The 20,537-nt window shown below is 43.0% G+C and overlaps 1 protein-coding gene across 11 annotated transcripts in view; it reads left to right on the plus strand.

Moving 5' to 3' along the window:
• Positions 1 to 20,537, plus strand: part of DIS3L2 (DIS3 like 3'-5' exoribonuclease 2) — a 365,476-nt gene that overhangs the window by 135,018 nt on the left and 209,921 nt on the right. For all 11 annotated transcript variants that reach the window (XR_014080899.1, XR_014080900.1, XR_014080898.1 and 8 more), the window contains one exon: positions 19,154 to 19,254. Coding sequence is in view for 8 of the 11 variants with exons in the window: in XM_081585674.1 (XP_081441800.1) it covers positions 19,154 to 19,254 (101 nt within the window). In the remaining 3 variants the exon portion in view is untranslated. The remainder of the gene's footprint in view (positions 1 to 19,153; positions 19,255 to 20,537) is intronic.

A 20,537-nucleotide genomic window follows, 5' to 3' on the forward strand; every position in this document is an offset into this window, starting at 1 on the left:
CTTGGATCAACTGACTTGAGGCCTGCCTTCCTTCTGAACTTCTAATTTCATTAGCCAGCGAGTCACCTTTGAGATATAAGCCAGTTTATGTGGAATGTTCTGTCATCTCAACTAAGAGCATTCAGACAGATACAGAGGGAACCTCCAGGCAGGCATCCTGCCACTTACTCGTTAAAGAAAGGTGAATGAAGAGTAAAATCCAGATGCTTGTCCTTGAGGTGAAATTATTTCATGAGAGGAGATAAAGGAACAGACATGTGTTCTGGATCTTGATGGCCTTATTCCCCTTCCATGGGAACTGCCTTTACTAAAGTGGTCAATGTGCTCTGCCCTGTCCCCAGGACTTATTTGGATCCTGAGTGGACATCTGACCTAAGTCACATCAATACATTGGCTGGCCAGGGACCCATTAGATTTTTTTTCTCCACGGCTTGAGGACTCTAGGCAATAGTGCAGGATGCATGGCGGGGGTGGGAGGTGGGGCAGTCTGGAGAGGAGGCTAGAAAAACAGGCTGTGGTGAACTTTCATCCAGTTATCCATGTTTGCTAAGAGATCTGGGTAATGGGAAGTCACCCAGCATCGTTAAGGAAAGGAGACTGTTAGGAAGAGGGGAGAGATTGGGGCATGGCAGTGGGACCAGTTAAGATGTTTGAAGACCTGGCTGAGAGCAGAGGCAGCTGGCATGCAGGAGAAGGGATAGGGAAGCAAGATATTTTGGAAACAGAATTGACAGAGTTCGATAGTAGATCTGATATGGGACATAAGGCAGAGGAACACTCAAGAATGCGACTAACTTGATATCTAATTTAGCAACTGCACAGGTGTTGACATCTTAAATGAGAAAAATAAGACCAGATTTGAGATGGATGATGAATCTAGATTCTGATTATGTGTTGAATATGAGTTGTACGGGGGACATTCAGGTTGTGACGTTCAGTGAGTGACTGAAAATAGAAATATAGACCCAGAGGAGGACTGATGCGAGTTCTAAATCTGAATATTGTTAGTTAAAGCTATGGGAAATAGGAGCGATTATCAGGTTGATGGTCCACAGTTGGAATTACCTGAAGTAGTCATTATCCTTGGAGAAGGAAATGGCAACCTGCTCCAGTACTCTTGCCTGGAAAATCCCATGGACAGAGGAGCCTGGTAGGCTATAATCCATGGGGTCGCTAAGAGTCGGACACGACTGAGCGACTTCACTTTCACTTTTCACTTTCATGCGTTGGAGAAGGAAATGGCAACCCACTCCAGTGTTCTTGCCTGGAGAATCCCAGGGATGGAGGAGCCTGGTGGGCTGCCGTCTATGGGGTCGCACAGAGTCGGACACGACTGAAGTAACTTAGCAGCAGCAGTCATTAGCCTATAAACCAAGGCCTGAGCTGGTAGATATGGAAAACTCAGGGTCAAGGGTGGTGGTTGGTAAGTAACTCTGATAAAGATTTTGAGAGCCTTGCACGGGGCCTAACAGAAAAGTGTATAGAAATAAGAAGTGATGACTATTTTCTAGAAATGAAGGAATGTCTCTCTTACCTTAATGAATATCAAATTATTAAAGATTATTTTTTTAAAAAAAGACTGATTCTCACAATTATTTAAAATAACTTTTATTCCTATCCACTCCAGTATTCTTGGGCTTCCCGTGTGGCTTAGCTGGTAAAGAGTCTGCCTGCAATGTGGGAGACCTAGATTCGATCCCTGGGTTGGGAAGATCCCCTGGAGAAGGGAAAGGCTACCCACTCCAGTATTCTGGCCTGGAGAACTCCATGGACTGTATAGTCCATGGGGTCACAGAGTTGGACATGACTGAGTGACTTTCATATTATTCAGGAAGGGCCTCTTTTTTTTTTTTTTTTGCATTTAACCATTATTTTGAAAGGATGGCTTGAAAGAGAAAAGTTTAGTCTTGTACTTACTGAACTTGGAAAGTGAGAATCATTACAGGTGGGGATGATTAATGTCTTCATCCCCACTGAGCTTGACCTGGGATTCTGAGCACTCTTGTCTGTGAAGTTAGTTTTCAGGTCCTCAGACTCCAAGAAGGGAAGGCTCCATCAAGACACCCTTCCTCATATACCCCTCTCGTCAGCATATGCCAACTTTATTCAGTTGAGTAGTGAAGCCTTTTTTGTAGCTTAGTGTTTAACCTGCTTTCATAAGGTTTCATATGGCTCTTTGCTTTGATGGAGACTGTTTCATTGCCACTCTACAGATTTATGACTCACCTCCCTGGCATCGGTTTCCCCTTTCAGTTCGGTTCAGTTGTCCAACTCTTTGTGACCCCATGGACTGCAGTACGCCAGGCTTCCCCGTCCATCACCAACTCCTGGAGTTTACTCAAACTCATGTCCATCATGTCGGTGATGCCATCCAACCATCTCATCCTCCATTGTCCCCTTCTCCTCCCATCTTCAGTCTTTCCCAGCATCAGGGTCTTTTCCAATGAGTCAGTTCTTCGCATCAGGTGGCCAAAGTATTAGAGTTTCAGCTTCAGCATCAGTCCTGCCAACGGATATTCAGGACTGATTTCCTTTAGGATAGACTAGTTGGATCTCCTTGCAGTCCAAGAGACTGTCAAGAGTTTTCTCCAACACCACAGTTCAAAAGCATCAATTCTTCAGCACTCAGCCTTCTTTATAGTCCAACTCTCACATCCATACATGACTACTGGAAAAACCATAGCTTTGACTAGACAGATTTTTGTTGGCAAAGTAATGTCTCTGCTTTTTAATATGCTGTCTAGATTGGTTTTCAGATACTGCTTTAAAAAAAAAAAAACCTCAAAAATAAATGAGTCATCTCTATCAGTTTAAGTGGAACCAGCCTCCCACCCCTGCACACCTTTCACTAGGCCCCTGAGTCAAGCTCAGCTGCCTTATAGTGAAGTCTCTCAGCTCCGCCCCAAGTTAGTTGACCCCTGTCTGGCCAGTCCCCTCCACTTTGACTCATTTGCTTGAGCCAGAGGCAGCCGTCGAGTATGAACTTGGTAGGCTCGACTTGGGAGCTGACGTTCATTTCTACCCTCCTCATTTCAAGGCTCTCTTAATGTCCGCTTTTGCGGACTGAACTACTACATTCTCAACTCTGCAGTTCACCTAGGTGCAGTTCTCTGTGCACCTACTATTGCAGGTATAAATGCTCCTTGAGCCCACCCTGGAGCACTGGGGGCAGGATCCAAACCTATCTGGCCAGTCCTGTTTCCATCTCCACCAGGGAAGGAGGAGTCAACAAAATGTGGCAGCGCTCCTAGTAGGAAACAAAAAAGTACTGAGCAAAAGCTTTTGCCAGTCATTCTTACCTCTTACTGCTTCCTTTTCCTTATTTGTTAAAAAAAGAAAAAAAAAACTTGAGAATAAATACCTGCCTTGACTTCTTCACAGGTTCTTACATAAATCAAATGAGGTAATGGAAGGGAAAATACCTTGAAAGGGATAAAGCATAGCATTGAGTTATGGGCCTTTTCCAAATCTTTTTTTTTTTTTTTGAAGCCTGTTGCCTCTTGAAGCAACAAGTGTCAAATGAGTTTTCCTGTAGAGGTTCTCATACCACATGATGTCAGTGATAAGCTCTAACGGCTCTTTACGGCTATGCTTGTCCACCAGGGGCCTCCTGCCTGTCTCTCCAGCTTATGTTCTTGCACCTGCCCACTCAGACCTCACCTCCAACCAAACTGGACCTTGTATTGTCCCTGAGCACCCACTTCCCTCTTCCATCTTGGTGTGTGCATGCCTCCTTTTTTCTGCCATGAATGCTGCCTAATTTCCCAACTCTTCCTCTGAAAATTCCTCTAACCTTCTAATGTCAACTGTCATTTGAAGTGTGTGTTAGTTATCACCGTGTAACAAATTTGCCACAAGCTTAGTGGCTTAGTAGAACATGTTTGCTATCTCACATTTTCCTGTCTCACCGACTTATCCCACTGTAGGTCAGTGGAACATAGTAAGAAATATATACTTGACTTCTGCCTCTGGCTCCTGACGGGCTTCCCTGGTGGCTCAGCTGGTAAAGAATCCACCTGCAATGAGGGAGACTGGGTTCGATCCCTGGGGTTGGGAAGATCCCCTGGAGAAGGAAACAGCTACCCACTCCATTATTCTGGCCTGGAGAATTCCATGGATTGTATAGTCCATGGGGTTGCAAAGAGTCGGACATGACTGAGTGACTTTCACTTCTGGTTCCTGACAAAGAGCTCCTAAAGACCTTGGAATTTCCTGAGTGATAGGGGTGCTAGGAGCATCTTCAGGATGGGGTTGTTCATGAAATGATTCTAACCATTTCACACTATGGTTAGAAGCTTGACATTTTCAGCCCTACTGCCATCCTTCAGGGAGCAGAGAGCAACTGAAGGTTGAGTTAATAATTGCTAATACCTACATGGTGAAGCCTCCATAAAAAGTTCTGAACTGTGGGGTTTGGAGAGCTCATGGCCTGGTGAATACATCCACGTCCTGGAAGGGTGGTGCACCCCTCAACTCCATGGGGACAGAAGCTCCTGTGCTTGGGGTCCTTCTGGGCCTCCGGTATCCCTCTCTGGCTGTATCCTTTATACTAAGCAAGTCAATGTAAGTTAAGTGCTGCCCTGGGTTCTGTGATGACTCATCAGTCATAATGATGACAGATTATCAGACCTAAGGGTGGGGCCATGGGAACCCCTCCATTTGTGGCCAACTCAGAGTGTCGGGTATCTGGAGACCTACAGCTTGCGTTTGGTGTCTGAAGTGGGCAGGGGTGGTTTTGTGGGACTGAGTCCTTCACTTGTGAAGCTTGTGCTAATCCCAGATAGTTAGTGTCAGGACTGAATTAAAATGTAGGATGAGCAGGCAGTGTCCACAGAGAACTGGAGACTTGGTTGGTGTGGAAACCCATACAGTTGGTATCCTAAGTGTTGTGAGTAAAGGAAACAAGGTTCCCCTTTGGTCAGGAATCCGGGCATGGCCCAGCGCGGTCCTCTGCTTCAGGGTTTCTCACAAGGTTGCAGTCAAGATATTGGTCATCTGAAGGCTCTACTGGGGAAGGGTCTTCTTCCAAGTTTATGTGGTTGTTGGCTAGCCTCAGTTCCTGGTGGGCTTTTGGACTGGGCACCTGTTTCCTTGCTGGCTGCTGGCATGGGTCTCTCTGAATGGCAGCGGGCTTCATCAGATCCAGCAAGGGACAGAGTCTGTTATTAAGTAGAAGTTACAGCCTCTTGGAACCTAATCATGGAAGTGACACCCTGTTGTCTTGGCCATGTTCTGTTGGTTAGAAGCAAGTCATCGTCCTGCCTACTCTCTCAGAGGGAGGAGGGAGTTATGTCATAGTGTGAAGAGCAGGAGGTGTGAGGGTCATTGGGGGCCCTCTTTAGAGTCCACTCACCACAAGAGGTTTTCCCCATGAGCCTGTACTTCTTCCAACTAAATGTGTGATCTTTCCTTTCTGTGACTTCTTTTTTTCTGTGTGTGACTCTTCTTTACAGCTACTTTTTTGTTTTTTTCAGTTCACTTTCCATGACTGATATTATTGGGGTTGAATATTTTCTTTGTTTCCCTCATATAACTCTTTTTGCTCACCTTTCATCTACTTTTAACCTCCAGAACAAAGTCTCGTACTCAGCAAATGTTCTGCAAAAGATTATTCTTTCCTCCTTTGAAACTGAAGAAGGACCAAACTAATTGCTCTCCTGTCTAACACCTGAATCCTTTTTCTCCATAGCAGCCACACAGGATCCATTATAAAACCTTCAGAATTGCCAATTAGGCATCAGAAGCAGTGACTCATCCACGTCTATATAACCTGGCAGCAGTGATCTGCCTGATTTGCATTTAGAGCTATTCTTGTTACCTTATTAAGGAGAAGCAGTTTTCCATTAAAGAAGCTTCAAACATTAGCTACTTTTGAGTGGTGCATTGTTCCGTTTCCTGGGGGCTTGATGGGTCTCAGGAATGACGTAACTTCTAAGAATTTTTTTCTTCTTTAAACTGTTTTCTTTTGCCTGGTAATGATTATTTTGGAGCCCTGCCATTTTTAGGTATTTAATAATAACAACTGGATTGATAAAGGGGGCTGGTTCTTTAGAAGCAGCACTTGCTTCCCTTTTGCCCAAGCAGTGAGCTGCATCTTATTATCCCTGTTGGAAATGTTCAAGACTTAGAACATGAGCTATATATGTATGTATATGTATATATATATATATGCGCTATATGTGGGATCTGGGGTCAACACAGCAAAACTCATTTTCTTTAGCTTCCTATGCTTTGAGGCCAATCTCTACCCTCTACAATAGCTCAGCACCTTTTTCATTTTTTGAAGTTTTGGTGGGTAGCTAATCTTTAGAAGGCAGGTAAAGAAACACTAGTCAGACACTGTTATTTCAGATACTGAAAAGTAACAGGTCAAGCTTGGTCCCTTTAAGAAAAACTCAGATGGAAGTCAGCTTAAACTTGGAGGAGTCATTCATCTGTGAGGAAAGATGCAGAATTAGTAAGTCAAAGCCAGCTATAGATGGGAACACATAAGTATATGTGCCTACATTTTGGGTCTTTGGGGAGCCATGAAGCTCAAAACCAATTAAAGCTTTAGTAGAGAGAAATTTAAAAGTGCTTTCTCCTAAGGCAAGGGAAAGATTTGGAGCAGAGCGTGCTCAAAGAAAAGCGATGTTGATGATGTAATTAATACAGTTAACAGCTGGAAATGAGAATCAGTGCAAAGCCCCATTTGAGAAGACCCTGTGAAGGACTCAAGTTTGGGCCCCCAAAGTCACTGTATCCAGGGCACAGCTTCAACTCAGGAACCTGAGCGTATCTTCATGGTCAGCCTGATGAGAAGGGTGACCAAGTCCTGCCACGGTGAGTCCCCCCATTCTTCATCTCTCATCAGTCTATTAATTAGAACAAGGAAGGGAACTGGTTGGTGAAGGGATTTTGTTTTTTTCCTTTTAATGCTGGAGTGTTAGCGTTCTTTTCATTCATTTATTCATCTTATTACTCTTATGTGAAATCCTTCTTTCCCAGTCTATACACATCTGTCTACTTTCAGACAGTGTTATCATCTGATTGATAATCCCAACCTCTGCCGCAAGATGTAGAACTGGATCTCCAGCTTGAGTGGAAGACATAGTCACACTTATATCCCATAGTCACCCAAACTCAGATGGGCCCAGGAGTTGATCGACTTTTCCTAGTATCTTATTCAGGCACATCTCTCTAAAATCATGTTTTCTTTTTCATTCTCCTTCCCACTGTTGTTGTTGTTCAGTCACCCAGTCGTGTCCGACTCTTTGCGACCCCATGGACTGCAACAACTAATCATTTCCATTAATGCTGTTCAAATCTTGAAGTTTCTGAGGCATCATGGGAAGAGGGTGAGATTTAGGATTGAATCCTGCCCTTGTCATTTCATAGCTGGTATCCACAAGCAAGCGTATTATTTAATTTTTGTGAGCCTCAGTTCCTAAACGATCTTTTAGAGCTTCATCTCTAAAATTGGCATGATAAACGTGTCTACCTCATTGGATTATTGGAGAATATTACATGGTAGGGCATATAAGTCACCTAACACAGTGCCAGACGTGTGCCATAGGTGCTCAGTAACTAGTTACTATCACTGTTTTGAATTCATGGAGCACGGCGCCTGGCATGTTCAGGGCGGCTGTTTGAGGATGCCATTCGTTTGTAATTCTCCCCTGGGGTTGTGGAACCTAGCTCTGAACGTATTATGTATCCTCCGCCTCCCCTAGCACTTTTCAGCAGATGAATTGGCTTCTGTGTTTCAAAAAACAAGAGCTGTCGCCCACCTGCTTCCCCTGTGGAAGCCCCTCAACTTTCCACCGCCAGACAGAACAACTGGGTTGTGTCTAGGCTCATCCCCCACCTCATTTATTTTGATGCAGTGAAGGTGGCCTCTCTCTGTCCTGCTGCCTGAGGTTAGTCCTTCTCTCTGGGTTCTGGATCCTATCCCTTCCTGCCCAGGGTCCCCTCCCTTTCTTCATGGTGCCCTCTTCGACCACACCTTCCTTACTGATTCTTTCCTATCAGCAATTAACTGTGTTCAGGCTTCTCTTATCTTAAAAGCATAAAAGGAACCTTGTTGTGATTTCCTTCTCCCCCACAGCTTCCACCCTGTGCCGCGCCCGCCTTCACAGCCAGCCTTCCGGAGCCTGGTGCATACACACCCTCGACCCCCCAGTTCCCACGCCCTGTGTTCTGCTTCACTCCATTTCCTCCTGTGACCTTGTCACCACATATACCCTGCCGACCATGCTTTCCTTATTGAGAGGCTTGCTTTCTTTGGCTTCTCTGACTTCACATTTGCCCGATCATTCTCCTACCTTTTCTGATCATGCCTCACTTTCCTTTGCAGACTTCTTCTACTTGTGCTTTCCTAATGCTGTTCCTGCTGTTGTTCCTAGGACCACTCTGCTCCGGACTCTCTTCCCTTCTGATTCTGAACCATTTCCAGGGGTACTGGTCTGTTTGTTCATCTGTCCTATGTACACGTGTAATATGCTCTTTTCTCTCTCCCGCCCAGACCTCTCTCTTAAGCATCAGATCTCATAGCCAGCGCCTCAAACTCACCAAGTCCGACTGCACTTACATCCCTGCCTGGTTGCCTGAAGACTCTTCCTCTAGTGGGTCAGTGCACAATCGTTTAGAGCAGTGGTTCCTCACTTTAGTGGGCATCAGAGTCCCCTGGGAGGTGTGTTCAGTGGCTCGGACGCATCCCCGGAGGGTGTGAGTCAGTAGGTTGGGATGGGGGTCTGAGAATTTGTCTAAGAGTTCTCAGGTAATGCTAATGTTCCTGGTCAGGGAACTATACTTTTAAAACATCTATTACAAGGAAATGAAGCAGTCTTTTCCCATTCCTTGTTGTTGTTGTTTAGTTGCTGAGTCATATCCGACTCTTTTGTGACCCCATGGACTATAGCCTGCCAGGCTCCTCTGTCCGTGGGATTTCCCAGGCAAGAATACTGGAGTGGGTTGCCATTTCTTCCTCCAGGGGATCTTCCCGACCCAGGGATAGAACCCACATCTCTTGCATCTCTTGCATTGGCAGATGGATTCTTTACCACTGAGCTGTAAGGAAGCCCCTTCCCATTCCTTACTTTACCCCATGTAATCTCCCCAGCCTCCAGTTCCCCACCAGCATCTGAATAATCTGGTCAGTGTTGCCTTTTAAATACCTCTCTATTTGGAATCCTCCATTCCCTTTGCCACTAGTCTGATTTATTGAAGTCACCTGCTACCTGGCCTTTCTGCATCCAGTTTCACTTCTAAATCTGTTCCCCATATAGCCACTGGTGTGAGCTGATTAAACCACGTCATGTTAGTCCTCTGTATGCTTCCTTCCCTAGCTCTCTGTTGCCTTTGGGATAAATCCAAACTTCATGATGTTGACCTAGCCTCTGCCTACCAATGTGGCACCATCTCTTCTCCTTCCTTACTTTATACAGAATGCACCAAGCAAACAGAAAAGTGCAGGCAATTTAAATACATATTATATAGCAGCTACTGAGTGCTCGCTGTGTTCTAGCCACTGTAGCACATTTATATACGTTAATTTCATTTACTCTTCCCACTAACTCTATAAGATGGGTTACATTTTACAGATGAGGAAATGTGACCCATTTTATAATGTTGCCATTGTCCTGCATACCAGTCCCTGTCCAGTCAGTTGTATTCAGGGTAATAGGGTTGGATTTACTCAGAACTGACTACCAAGAGCTAATGATAATAACCGTGACAACAGCAACAATGATAGTAATATCTAACAATTTTTGTTAATGTACTTTCTGCCAGGACACTACATGTAAACATAACTCATGTGTACTGTTCCTGATTTCCAAAGGAGGAAACTGAGAGAGGGAGTAACTTGTTCAAGGTTATGAGTTAAAGATCACAGGACCCAGGTTTGATTTTAGGTCTTGGGACTCCAAAGCTCATGCTTTTAACCACTCTTGTCATTTCTGTGAGTGGAAGCAATGAAGTTATTTAGAGAGCTGTTTATCACTTGGCATCTTCTAAAATTTTAAATCCACAGATATCTTTCAGTGAATTACACAATTTTTGGCAACCCTCCTATATCCTCATTGGAACCCACCCACATTCACCTGTCTTTCTTCTAGATCTTGTCATACTGTGGTGAGAAGAGTTTAGACTTGGAGTCATACTGGGTTCTGACGCCACCTCTACTAACCATCTCCTTGGAGGAACCCTGGGATAAGTTATTTTACCTCTGTGAACTGCTGATTGCTCTAAAAACCAGAATAGTAATGCTTCCTTCATGGGGTTGCTGAGAAAATCAATGTGAGAATACCTGGCTCTTCTCTCCGTCTCTTGTGCTTCTGCTTAATGTAGCATTGGGCACTATTACAGTAGGTCCCTTGCTGTGTTTCCTGCACAGGTTACCACTGTCCCTCTCCTGTTCTCACTCCTGTCACTGCTCACTAGGCTCTACGCTGCCACCTGAAAACTATTTCTAAGATACAAAGCCTAGTGACTTTCTGTTGATAGTAATGGTTGACTGTTACTCAGTTAGGCACCCTCCTACTGAAACAACAAAAAATATTTGGGTAAAATACAAAACCAAGACCAAACCAAACCCAGCCTTCTTCCTAAAGCATTAGAGAGCTCATAGGCATTCAGTTCAGTTCAGTCGCTCAGTCGTGTCCGACTCTGCGACCCCATGAATTGCAGCACGCCAGGCCTCCCTGTCCATCACCAACTCTCAGAGTTTACCCAAACTCATGTCCATCGAGTCGGTGATGCCATCCAGCCATCTTATCCTCTGTCGTCCCCTTCTCCTCCTGCCCCTAATCCTTCCCAGCATCAGAGTCTTCAAATGAGCCAACTCTTCGCATCAGATGGCCAAAGTATTGGATTTTCAGCTTCAACATCAGTCCTTCCAATGAACACCAGGACTAATCTCCCTTAGGATGGACTGGTTGGATCTCCTTGCAATCCAAGGGACTCTCAAGAGTCTTCTCCAACACCACAGTTCAAAAGCATCAATTCTTCAGCGCTCAGCTTTCTTTAGAGTCCAACTCTCACATCCATACACGACTACTGGAAAAACCATAGCCTTGACTAGACGGACCTTTGTTGACAAAGTAATGTCTCTGTTTTTTAATATGCTATCTAGGTTGGTCATAACTTCCCTTCCAAGGAGTAAGCGTCTTTTAATTTCATTGCTGCAGTCACCATCTGCAGTGATTTTGGAGACCAGAAAAATAAAGTCTGCCACTGTTTCCACTGTTTCTCCATCTTATTTGCCATGAAGTGATGGGACCAGATGCCCTGATCTTAGTTTTCTGAATGTTGAGCTTTAAGCCAACTTTTTCACTCTCTTCTTTCACTTTCATCAAGAGGCTTTTTAGTTCCTCTTCACTTTCTGCCATAAGGGTGGTGTCGTCTGCATCATAGGCATTACCATATTAAAATTGTCAAAATGCATGTGAGAGTGCAGATTTGCCCAGCAGTTGTAAGGGACAGAAATAAAGCCCAGATTTCTCCTAAGAAACTGGGACCCCAAAGGACTACACCATCAGGCTGAGGGTAGACCTGAAACATACCAGCTGTCTTGTGGAATTGCAGCCCAGGTTCAAGCTGACTGGATCAGCCAAGGAGTCGAGTCTTGAATCAGTTTATGGGTTGGTTGTGCCTCAGGGTATCTGGCAAAATCTAGTGGAAACTCTTTCAAAAGGAAGGTTTCTTCAGCCTAGGCCTCAAATTATTCAGTAACCAGCACATAAATATAACCAGGTACCCAAGGAAACCACACTCAAGGACAAGAATCATCAGCAACCACAGACAACAGAAACAGCCCTTCATAGATGTCATCAGATATTGGAATCATTGCCATCGATAAAAACTACTGTTTAAGGAAATAAAAGATAAGCTTGAATATATCTGCAAAGAATAGGAAGCTGAAATGTGACATAGCAAATTTAAAAAGGAGCCAAATAAAACTTCTAGAAGTAGACATAACAGTGATGAAATTTAAAACTCAGTGGATGAGGAAAAGTGTATTAATTAAAAGTTTAAAGAGAAGAACTCAATGGATGAATTTAACAGAAGATTGAATAAAGCTGAAGAGAAAAATTAACAAACTGGAAGACAGTAAGAAAAAGTTAGCCAGAGTAAAGCATGGAGAAAACGAGTAGGAAATGCAGAGGGAGAGGGTTAGAGACATAGAGAATAGAGTGAGGTCTAAATAAGAGACCTGGAAAGGGGATGAAAGAGAAAATGAGCAAAGGTGAAATTTAAAGGTAATGATGGTGATTTCTCATAACAGTTGAGACACCAAACTTCAGGTTTACAACCAATGATTATATGTAGAATTAGAAAAAATTCAAACTTAGATACATCAAGATGAAGCTACAGAAAACCAAAGGGAAAATCTCAAAAGCAGCTAGAGAAAAAGACAGATTATCTTCAAAGGAGCAATAGGCTGACCCTTGACTCCTCATCAAATATAGTTCTGATTATGTTATTCTCAAATCTTTCAATGTCTTTCCATCCCTACAGTGTAAAATACATGCTGTTAAGCGTGAGGCCTTTTGTAGTTTGGTCCCTGCAACATGTTTAGACATAAAGAACCTTTGTTCTTCTCATTTTAGTCTTGATTGTGTGCCTTTACACTTGGTTTTCTCCCTTTCTGGAATGCTCCACATGTCCATCCATCTAGCCAGCTCCTACTTAGCCTTCCCATTTCAGCTCAGGGCTTCACCGTCAAACTCCCTAGCCCCCTTCTCACTGTAGGCACCAACTCCGTGTACTTTCAGTAGTGTTTACATTTTGTTTCCCCTTGTGGCCCAGCTGGTAAAGAATCTGCCTGCAATGTGGGAGACCTGGGTTTGATCCCTGGGTTGGGAAGATCCCCTGGAGAAGGGAAAGGCTACCCACTCCAGTATTCTGGCCTGGAGAATTCCATGGACTGTGTAAGTCCATGGGGTTGCAAAGAGTTGGACACTGAGCGATTTTCAGTTTCACTTTCCCACACATGAGCTTTCTGAGGACAGAGTCGGGGTCATTTGTAGTGCCTGACACCCCACAGGTACCCAGGACCTTCACTGAGCTGACGCTTCAGGGAGCGTTTCATACTGAAGGGTATACCATACTTCCCTTGAGTATGGTATGCCCTTGAGCATTTCAGGGAGTCTCATGGCCACTTAAGCAATGTCTTTTTTAAAAAACATGGAACTGCGGGGTTTGATTTTTTAATTTAATTTCTTTCATTTTATTTTTGATTGTGCTGAGTCTTTGTTGCTGCATGTGGGCTTCTCTAGTTGTGGCAACCAGAGGCTACTCTTTGTTGAGGCGCACAGGCTTCTCATTGCAGTGGCTTCTCTTGCTGCAGAGCACAGACTCTAGGGCACTTGGGCTTCAGTAGTTGCAGTAACTGTGGCTCTTGGGCTCTAGAGCGTGAGCTCAGTAGTTACGGTGCACAGGCTTAGTTGCTCCATGGCATGTGGAATCTTCCCAGACCTGGGATTGAACCCATGTCACCTGCACTGGCAGGCAGATTCTTATCCACTATACCACCAGGGAATCCTTAAGCAATATCTTGACGTAGGTTTTCATGGCACTTCCCCTGATGTGCCTGATTCTTGTTTATGTGGAGAATAGGCCGCCACAGCACCAGGATCTGCCTGTCGTCATCGCCTGCTCTGCCTCTTCATTACCCCGTTTCCTTGATGAACCTGGAATAACAATATCCACTCTACCTATTGTGTGAAGTTATGTTGTGGCTCAAATGAGGTGATGTATGTGAATACACTGTGAACATTCTTTGGCACCAGGTGATTTCCGTAGCTTTACTTGAGAGTGAGAGACTTGCACAGGCTGGCAAACTTGCAGCACAGAAAATGAGTTTAACATGAATGTTACCTGGCCCTGTGAGGACCTGTGTTGTCATTCCTACATTTCACTGGGGCCTGTAAAATAAGTTCTCCTCACTGGCTCATTTTGAGAGATCTGAGGGGAATTGTTTTCATGTACCAATTTATATGACAGTTTTCATTGAATTCTTGGTGGAAATTATAAATTTCTGTGACCATTCAGAGACAGAAAAGCTTAGATTTGTCAGAGTTTGTCACTCTTTTCATTGGAAAGGTTGAAACACCTTTTTTGCCCAATTGCTTGCTTTTTTCTTCACATTGCCTTCACTTAGCATCACAATCTGAAAATCTGGTGAATTTATCAAGTGTTCAGAATCATCAGCCTTGTCAATCCATTGTTTATGTATGAGAAGGCCAAATCAGAATCATTTTTAAGTAAGTGGCAATGCCAACTCCAGCAGACCATGGTATTTTACTTTTTGAATGTTTAAAATAGAAGTTTCAGATAATCAGCATAAAGAGATTAGGATTTCACTGGATTTTTCCTCCTAGAATGTTTCTTGGAGAACATCGTGAGCAGTTGCTGTACTTGTAGTGTGTCTAGTTTTTAGAAAGTTCTCTTTTTTAGATGAAGAATATTGGTAGTCACTGGTTTCTAGACATTTTAAACTAGAAGGGACCACAAAATGCATGGGGCCAGCTCTGCCTTCAGTATGGCAAAACTGAAGACTGTGGGCCACACAACCTTTTCCTTTGTTGAGGACTGCCAGCAACTCTGCCCTATTCATCAAGGGAGTTTTATTGTTCTGTCAAAGCATTCTTCCTGATATTCAATCAAAAGGTCTTTTAACGTAAGCCCCTTTTCTTGTACTAAGTCATTCATAGTGATGCAAACACACTTAGCAACATCCTTCTCAGAAATCTCTCTCAAATTTTGCCTCTGTTCACTCCCACTGCCACTATCTTAATTTAGATTCTGATTGTGTCTTGCCTAGCCTGTAAACCCAGCTTTCAAAGATCTCTTTAACTGTTGTTTCTCTGCTCCAGAATACCACTAAATTCAGAGCTCTAAAATGTATGCGTCCCTGGCCTTTATAATGCTTGGTAGGGTAGTATCTAACCTTATCAGTTTCACTGTATGGACCTGTGTGTTTGATTTAGTTCAGTTCACTTGCTCAGCTGTGTTTGACTCTTTGCAACCCCATGGACTGCAGCATGCCAGGTTTCTCTGTCCATCACCAACTCCCGGAGCTTGCTCAAACTCATGTCCATGTATGTTAGGAAGTATGTTCTGCTGAGAGTGGCATTAAATCCTAAAATACCACTGACTTAAATAAGAAGGTTTATTTCTAGCTCACAGAAAAGAAGAACACAGGTAGACAGGTCAAGTCTTGTAGGATAGCTCCATAGTCTTCAACTGTGTTGTGCTTCCCTGCACAGTAGAATGCACCCTTGTCCTGTAGCCTCTAGGACCAAGATGAGTGCCAGAGATCCAGCTCTCACATCCACATTCCAGCCAGCAAGAAGGAGGAAAGGAGAAAAAGCTGTGCCTCCATCCTTTAAATCACAACTTTAATCTTCATCTTCCTTTACCACGTCAGGCTCTTTCACAGCTCTGGGTCACTGTACCAGGGCTGGCCTCTACCTGGAATGCCCTTCAACTTTCTTTGTCCAAAACATCCGTATATTCTTCAAGCCCCAGCTCACTTCCTCAGTGAATTGTTCTTACTTCCTTAACAGTGACAGTACATTACTCCATACTTGAGCATGTGTCCGTGGTTGAGCTTCATGAACTTACTAGCTGAAGAGACTTGGGTTTGCATTTCTTCTCTGTGGCTTGGGCTGTAAAGTATAAATATGGTTCAGTTCAGTTGCTCAGTTGTGTCCAACTCTTTGCGACCCCATGGACTGCAGCACGCCAGGCCTCCCTGTCTATCACCAACTCCCAGAGTTTACCCAAACTCATGTCCATTGAGTCAGTGATGCTATTCAACCATCTCATCCTCTGTCATCCCCTTCTCCTCCCACCTTCAATCTTTCCCAGCATCAGGGTCTTTTCCAATGAGTAGTTCTTTGCATCAGGTGGCCAAAGTATTGGCATTTCAGCTTCAACATCAGTCCTTCCAATGAACATTCAGGACTGATCTCCTTTAGGATGGACTGGTTGGATCTCCTTGCTGTCCAAGGAACTCTCAAGAGTCTTCTCCAACACCACAGTTCAAAAGCATCAATTCTTCAGCGCTCAGCTTTCTTTATAGTCCAGCTCTTACATCCATACATGACTACTGGAAAAACCATAGCCTTGACTAGATGGACCTTTGTTGGCAAAGTAATGTCTCTGCTTTTTAATATGCTGTCTAGGTTGGTCATAACTTTTCTTCCAAGGAGTAAGTGTCTTTTAATTTCATGGCTGCACTCACCATCTGCAGTGATTTTGGAGCCCCCCAAAATAAACTCGGCCACTGTTCCCCATCTGTTTGCCCTGAAGTGATGGGACCGGATGCCATGATCTTAGTTTTCTGAATGTTGAGCTTTAAGCCAACTTTTTCACTCTCCTCTTTCACTTTCATCAAGAGGCTCTTTAGTTCTTCTTCACTTTCTGCCATAAGGGTGGTGTCATCTGCATATCTGAGGTTATTGATGTTCTTGCCATATAAATTATACTTCGAGCCAGAGTCCAGATCTCTTTTCTCGAGTTCCAGACTTCCATGTTGAACTGCTTGCTCAATATCATCACTTGAAGGTCTCACTGGTGGCTTCTCAAATGGAACCTCCTCTGAAATACTGATTGAACTCCTGATTTTCACCTCCTCCTCTAGTCTTCCCTGTGCCAGTAATGCCTCCATCAACCTAGCTGCAGATATCAGAAAGCTGAAGTAATCCTTCATTTCTTATATGTAATAATCCTCACACTCTCATATTTAATTACCACCAGTCTATTAGTTCAGCCCCAAAATATGTCTTAAATAGATCCTTTTAGTTCCATCTCCAGTGCTAGCCTTGTAGCACTATCCTCTCATGTCTGGACTGTGGCAGTAGCTCTTCACTGGCCTCCCTACATCCACCCTCTTAGGCTAGTCCAATCTCAAGTCAGGCAGTCACTTTCTTGAACAAAATCCTTAGCCAGCTTCCTATTGTATGCATGTTTAAACTCAGGATCCTTAACTTCTGCAGGGCCCCATCTGACTTGACTCCTGTCTACCTCTCATTTCCATTTCTTGCCACGCCTTTTCTTGCTCATGTGCTCCAGCCTATTGGTCTTTCCATTCCTTGACCGTGCCTAGGACTTCACACCTCCACCCTTTCCCAAGTACCATTCCCCACCCAGGGTCTTTTGTCCCCTTCCTCACTCCTACACACACCATCCTCATGTCTCAGCTCAAATGTCCCTTGTACACAGGGCCTTTCTGTGACTTCTTAATCTAAATCATATGTTCTCTGTTATTCCTCCTTGCAAGTGTTCTTTCATTCTTAGCATTTATCACAGTTTATAACTGCATATTTATCGAGTGCATATTTATTGAATATTACTCCAACGTTAAACTGTATGTTCCCTAAGAGCTGGGATCATCTTTCTTTTATTCCCACTGAATCCTCAATGCCCAATGCTCAATAAATACACATGGAATAAGTGAATAAACAAATGGTCTTGTGATTGAACAATGCAATAGGTTCTCTCATTAAATTGACAGCTTTGCTATTTGATATGCCAAGATGTAGGTTTATTGGAAACTTATTAAGGTGACTCACTTTTCTAACCTGGCAGTGTGTTTCTTCACATTTATTGAACATATTTTTGGTGCTCACCTATAAGGCTACAGATATGTTACAAGCTACAAGATATGTTACGGGATAGGTCAACAATTTGTGTAGGTTTTTTTTTTTCCCCCTAAGAGTGTCAATCTTCCCTGGTAGCTCAATCAGTAAAGAATCTGCCTGCAGTGCAGGAGACCCGGGTTTGATCCCTGGGTTGGGATCCCCTGGAGAAGGAAATGGTAACGCACTCCAGTATTCTTGCCTGGAAAATCCCATGGACAGAGGAGCCTGGTGGGCTATAGTCCAGGAGGTTGCAAAGAGTTGAATACCACTTAGCAAGTAAACCACCAAGAGTATAAAAGAGGTTGTTCTGGAAGCATCTGATGCATTTGGAACTTGGTCTAAAATGAAAGATGAACTTAGATGATGTCCCTCTTTTACTGATAAACATGGTGTTTGACAATGGGAAAGTTTTCATTTGTCTTTCTTTTCAGAAAACAGTAAGAATTCTGCTTTCAATGGGCACTAGGTAGGTAGATTTTAGCATAGATGGAAAAGCATACAGTTGATGGTTCTTAAGCCCCAGTAGGTCAGATCATGTCAGTGTTTCCAGAGTACGCCCAGAGTAAAGTTGGCTTTCAGCTGAGCCTTTGCTAAGAGGCCAGTCCTGAAAAGGATTTATTTATTTATTTTGGCCATGATAATGTCTAAATGATGATAAGTACAAGTCTGTCTTAGCTAGCTGGAGTGGGTCCCACATGAAATGATTGTGACCCCTAACAGCTAGAAACTCCAGGATAGTTGGATAAGAATATTTTGTGTGGGAAATCTAATGTAACACATGAAAATATAAAATATTGAATGTTCAGAAGTGTGTAATTTGCTGCTCTTTTTCATGAGTGGTTTTAATACTTCTGGTCCAGAGCCTAACTCCCTCTTTACTAGAGAGATGTGGTTTCAGTTTTTTGGGTGAATGTGCATTTTATAAGTTTTTTAAGAAAGGAAATTAAACATTAAAAGACTTTAAGTACTTTACTCTTTATATAATGTCACTAAGAAAAGCCAGGAAAATCAGGGTTGGCTTTTTTATTTGTTTATTTAATAAATATAATCTATTTTCCACCATTTTGTTTGTTATGGCTGGTACCAAAGTACTTTTAAAAGTTAATATTTATTTTGATTTTGTTTTATTTCAGCAGATGTGCATATAAGTTAACATGTCTCTCTTCTTCCTTGTGGGTGGGGACAGTGTATAGCATTTAGTTTTTTTGGCATTTTGACACAGGCGATTTAGTTTAATTCAACGTATCTCCACTTATATGATGCCTAACATATGAATAACGTTAAACAGATAAAATGTGGCCTGCTAAGCATGAGCATTAATACACATTGGTGACATAATTGACCTTAGCCAAGTCACCTAACCACTGTGGGCCCTGGTTTCCTTTTCTGTAAAATGAGTAGTTTGGGGTAAATGGTATCCAAGAATCCTTGCGGCTCTGAGTTTAAAAACCCCATGAGTCTGTATGCCTCATAGCTCTGCATCTACCTGATGTCTCCTCTTCTGTTCTCTTGTTTTAAATTAGGCAAAGAAGATGCTGGTGCACCAATGATAAAAGATGAGAACACCTTCACATCACAGGACTCCAGAGTGTTACCAGAGAAGTCGCTGCAGAGATCAGCAAAGGTCTTTGCCTGTTTCTTTCACTTGTCTGGCTGGTAGTTGCTTCCTCTTGCAGGCCTCACATACCATTCAGTTAGGACTGTAGTTGCTCAGTTCATCAGAAAAGTCAGTGGAAGTAGGGAATCATAAAAAGTGAATCTTTTAAATATATATATATATAAACTTTAAACATATACCTATATATTCACTTGCCTGTCTTTGGCTGAAGGGCCAAGGCCCTTTCTTGGTGTATGGAGGTATTTATTGAGGTTCTTTCTTATCTTTCTGCATAAACTGCACTTGTAATGTGACATCTATAATTTCAGGTTTGGTTTATTTAAAGCAGAGTGAGAATTCAGGCACTGGTGAAGCAATATGAGTGTAGACTCCTAGATTTTTAGTTTTTGGCTCCAATTGCTTTTATTGTTGTCATGACCATATCTAATTCAAAAGTAAGTTTTTAATAAAGTATTTTTTAGTTCTTCCAAAGCATTTAATTTAGTTATCATAGTAACAAAACCAATTTGGTTTTTTTTTTTGCATAATTCAACTTTATTTTTTAATGATATATGCTGATGACATACTCAGATATGGGATCAGATCCAGCTGATCCTCGCTATGAGGGTAGCTCCGAGTGGAAAGAGTGGTAACAAGGGTGAAGTGTGTGAGAGAACGTGGTCTCCTCTCTGCCAGCATGTGTACCTTGGGAGTGCAGTGTTGACGCTCAGTCTAGCAAGTTGGTTAGGAGAGTGTCTGCTGCATACTGACATGAGGAATTTCTAAATTATATTACATGTGTATTATTGGCCCCCCGCCCCACCCAGCCAAGTGCCCATTCAGTTACCTAGATCTTTATTCTAAGAAGCATTTTGAATACTAACCATATACTAGGCAACATGATAGGTGTGAAAGATTATAACAAATGGAAAGACCATGGGCTGGATCTGGCTTACAAATTTGTGCCTAATTAAAAAAAAAGAAATGCTTTAGTTTTTTAATTTTTTGGTCACACCATGCAGCTTGTAGGATCTTAGTTCCCCAACCAGGGATTGAACCTGGGTCCTCAGCAATGTAGTGGTAGTGGAGTCCTAACCACTGGACTGCCAGGGAATTCACACAAATTTGTATTTTGTTTGACCTATGCAATATTTAAAAATTTTGACTTAGTAGCTTTCATTTAAAAATAAAATGGAGTGGTTAGAGTTAAAAAAAAAAATCAGGCTTCTGGCTTCTCTCGACAAAACAAAACATCTGGGAACACTGGGGTGCATTCTTAAATGACTTTGACTTTGGTCAGAACTGAGTAG

The sequence above is a fragment of the Giraffa tippelskirchi genome, chromosome 3, assembly GCF_054371585.1.
Source record: "Giraffa tippelskirchi isolate mGirTip1 chromosome 3, T2T-mGirTip1v1.2.pri, whole genome shotgun sequence".
Classification (NCBI taxonomy): domain Eukaryota; kingdom Metazoa; phylum Chordata; class Mammalia; order Artiodactyla; family Giraffidae; genus Giraffa; species Giraffa tippelskirchi.